Source organism: Geospiza fortis, unplaced genomic scaffold (assembly GCF_000277835.1).
Source record: "Geospiza fortis unplaced genomic scaffold, GeoFor_1.0 scaffold658, whole genome shotgun sequence".
Taxonomy (NCBI): domain Eukaryota; kingdom Metazoa; phylum Chordata; class Aves; order Passeriformes; family Thraupidae; genus Geospiza; species Geospiza fortis.
This window is the reverse complement of record NW_005054674.1, coordinates 140,537-142,464: the sequence shown is the minus strand read 5'-3', so window position 1 is coordinate 142,464 and position 1,928 is coordinate 140,537. Positions and strand designations below refer to the sequence as shown.

The window sequence follows — 1,928 nt, the reverse complement described above, 5'->3', positions numbered from 1 at the left end:
CCAATGGCCCCCACCCCTTATACCGCCCCCCTCCTAGGGCCTTCCAGCCCTCCCCGGCAGCCCGGACCCCTCAGCTCCTCTGGGCCCCTCTCCCCGTAGCCCCCCCAGTCCCTGCAGCCCCCTTGCTGCCCATCCTTATGGACCCTCACCTTTAGGCTTCCCTATCTGTCCTCATCCCCCAGCCCCGGTCACCCCAGAGCCCTCCTCCATCCCTCCAGATCCCCTGCAGTCCCCAATCTCCTGTCCCTGGTGACCCCCACTCAGTCCTTACAGCTGCCCTTGACCCCATGGACACTCCATCCTTACAGACCCCCCCAATTCCTCCTCAACCCCCCCCATTTTCACAGATTCCCCCAGCACTCCTAATCCTGCCCCTGCCTCCTGCAGACCCCCTCAGTCCTTAAAGCCCCCTTGCCCCCATTCTCACAGAGCCCTCCCCCCGTCCTTACAGACCCCCCCAGCCCCCCACATTCCCTGGTCCTTATAGATCCCCATCCCTCCAGATCCCCCCCCAAAGCTCCTACAAACCCCCACTCCCCTCAGTCCTTATAGCCCCCCCCCAGTCCCTTCCAAATCCTCCCTCCTCCCCAATCCCCCCTCCCTAGTCCTTACAGCCCCCATTTGGCCCCCACCATTTTCCATCCTTGAGTATTTATAGGCACCTGCTCCTTTTAGATCTCCTCCCTTTTGAGGACCCCCTTTGCCCCTCACCCTGATGGATTTCCCCATCTCTCCAACCCCTCCATTTCCACAGGCCCTCCCCCATCTCCATAGAACCCCCCTGCCCCCCATCCCTCTCCCCCCTGGTCCTTTTAGACCCTACTCCCCCCATCCCCTATCAGACCCTTTTGGGCCTTATATAACTCCCCAAATCCACTCCCCCTTCGGGTCCTTACAGACTCCAGCCCTCCTGGGCCCCCCGGGCCTCAAAGACTCCCAGAGCCCCTCTGCTGCCCTGAATCCCTCCAGGCCCCCCAGCTGTGCCCCCCATCGTGCCCCCCTCGGGTGGGTGTTGTGGGGAGCTGGAGAGGAGCTGTTTTGGGGGGGTTCATTTGTGCCCAGGGCCATGGGGATGCAGTTTCCCCCCCCCATCCCTGGGCAAGGATTGGCTGGGAGTAAAATGAGGGGAGCGGGGAGGGGGTCAGACCCTTTGTGAGGGGGGTGCCCCCCCTCCCTAGATGGGGGGAACGTTTTGCAGGGGTGGCTGTGGTCCCTTTGGGGGTGCCAGCAGGGGGAACATGGTGCCAATCGGGGGCTGTTCTCTCGGTCTGCCCAAAATCCAGCCCATCCTGGTTGCCATGGCAACGTGGTCCTGTTTCCCCCTTCCCATCTCTCGGTGTAGCCTGCCAGCCATCGCGCATGTGTCCCCCCCTCACCGGGGTGGGGGGGGTATTGCTCTCGCCGGGAGGAAACTGAGGCACAGATCGGGCCAGGACAGTGTGCCCCCCCATCAGGGACTGGCACCCACCGTGTTCCCTGTCCTGGGGGCCACGTGGGGAAGGGAGGGGTCAGGACCCTGGGAGCCCCCACTTTTCCCCTGGTGGTGAGAGCATCCCCCCTATTTTTGCCAGCATGGGGCCCATGGTGCCTGGGGACATGGGGACGTGGGGCGGTGGCAGGGGACAGCCAGGCCCTGCTCCCCTCCTAGGGCACACGTCCCACACGGCTCCCTCTCCGTGGCAGGCCTGGGGTGGTGCTGGTCCCAGCCATGTCCCCATCCTTCCCGGGCATCTCCTCTGAGTGCCCTGGGGCTGCCTTGGCCCCACCAGCAAGGGACAGGCAGGGGATGTGCAGGGACACGGGTCCTGGAAGGGGGACAGGAGCTGATGGCACCTGAAGAGGCTGCCAGTGCTTCTGCCTGGCACGGGCACGACCCTGCTTTTCCCATCTCTGTCCCTGTCCCTGGGGGGGACAGCTGGTGGCTGCCA

At 64.3% G+C, this 1,928-nt stretch overlaps 1 protein-coding gene across 1 annotated transcript in view; it reads left to right on the top strand.

Annotated features, from left to right (window-relative positions):
• Positions 1-1,928, top strand: part of CAMK2B (calcium/calmodulin dependent protein kinase II beta) — a 17,632-nt gene that overhangs the window by 1,678 nt on the left and 14,026 nt on the right. Inside the window, exon 2 of the mRNA XM_031065088.1 lies at positions 817-1,005. Coding sequence (XP_030920948.1) covers positions 817-1,005 — 189 coding nt within the window. The remainder of the gene's footprint in view (positions 1-816; positions 1,006-1,928) is intronic.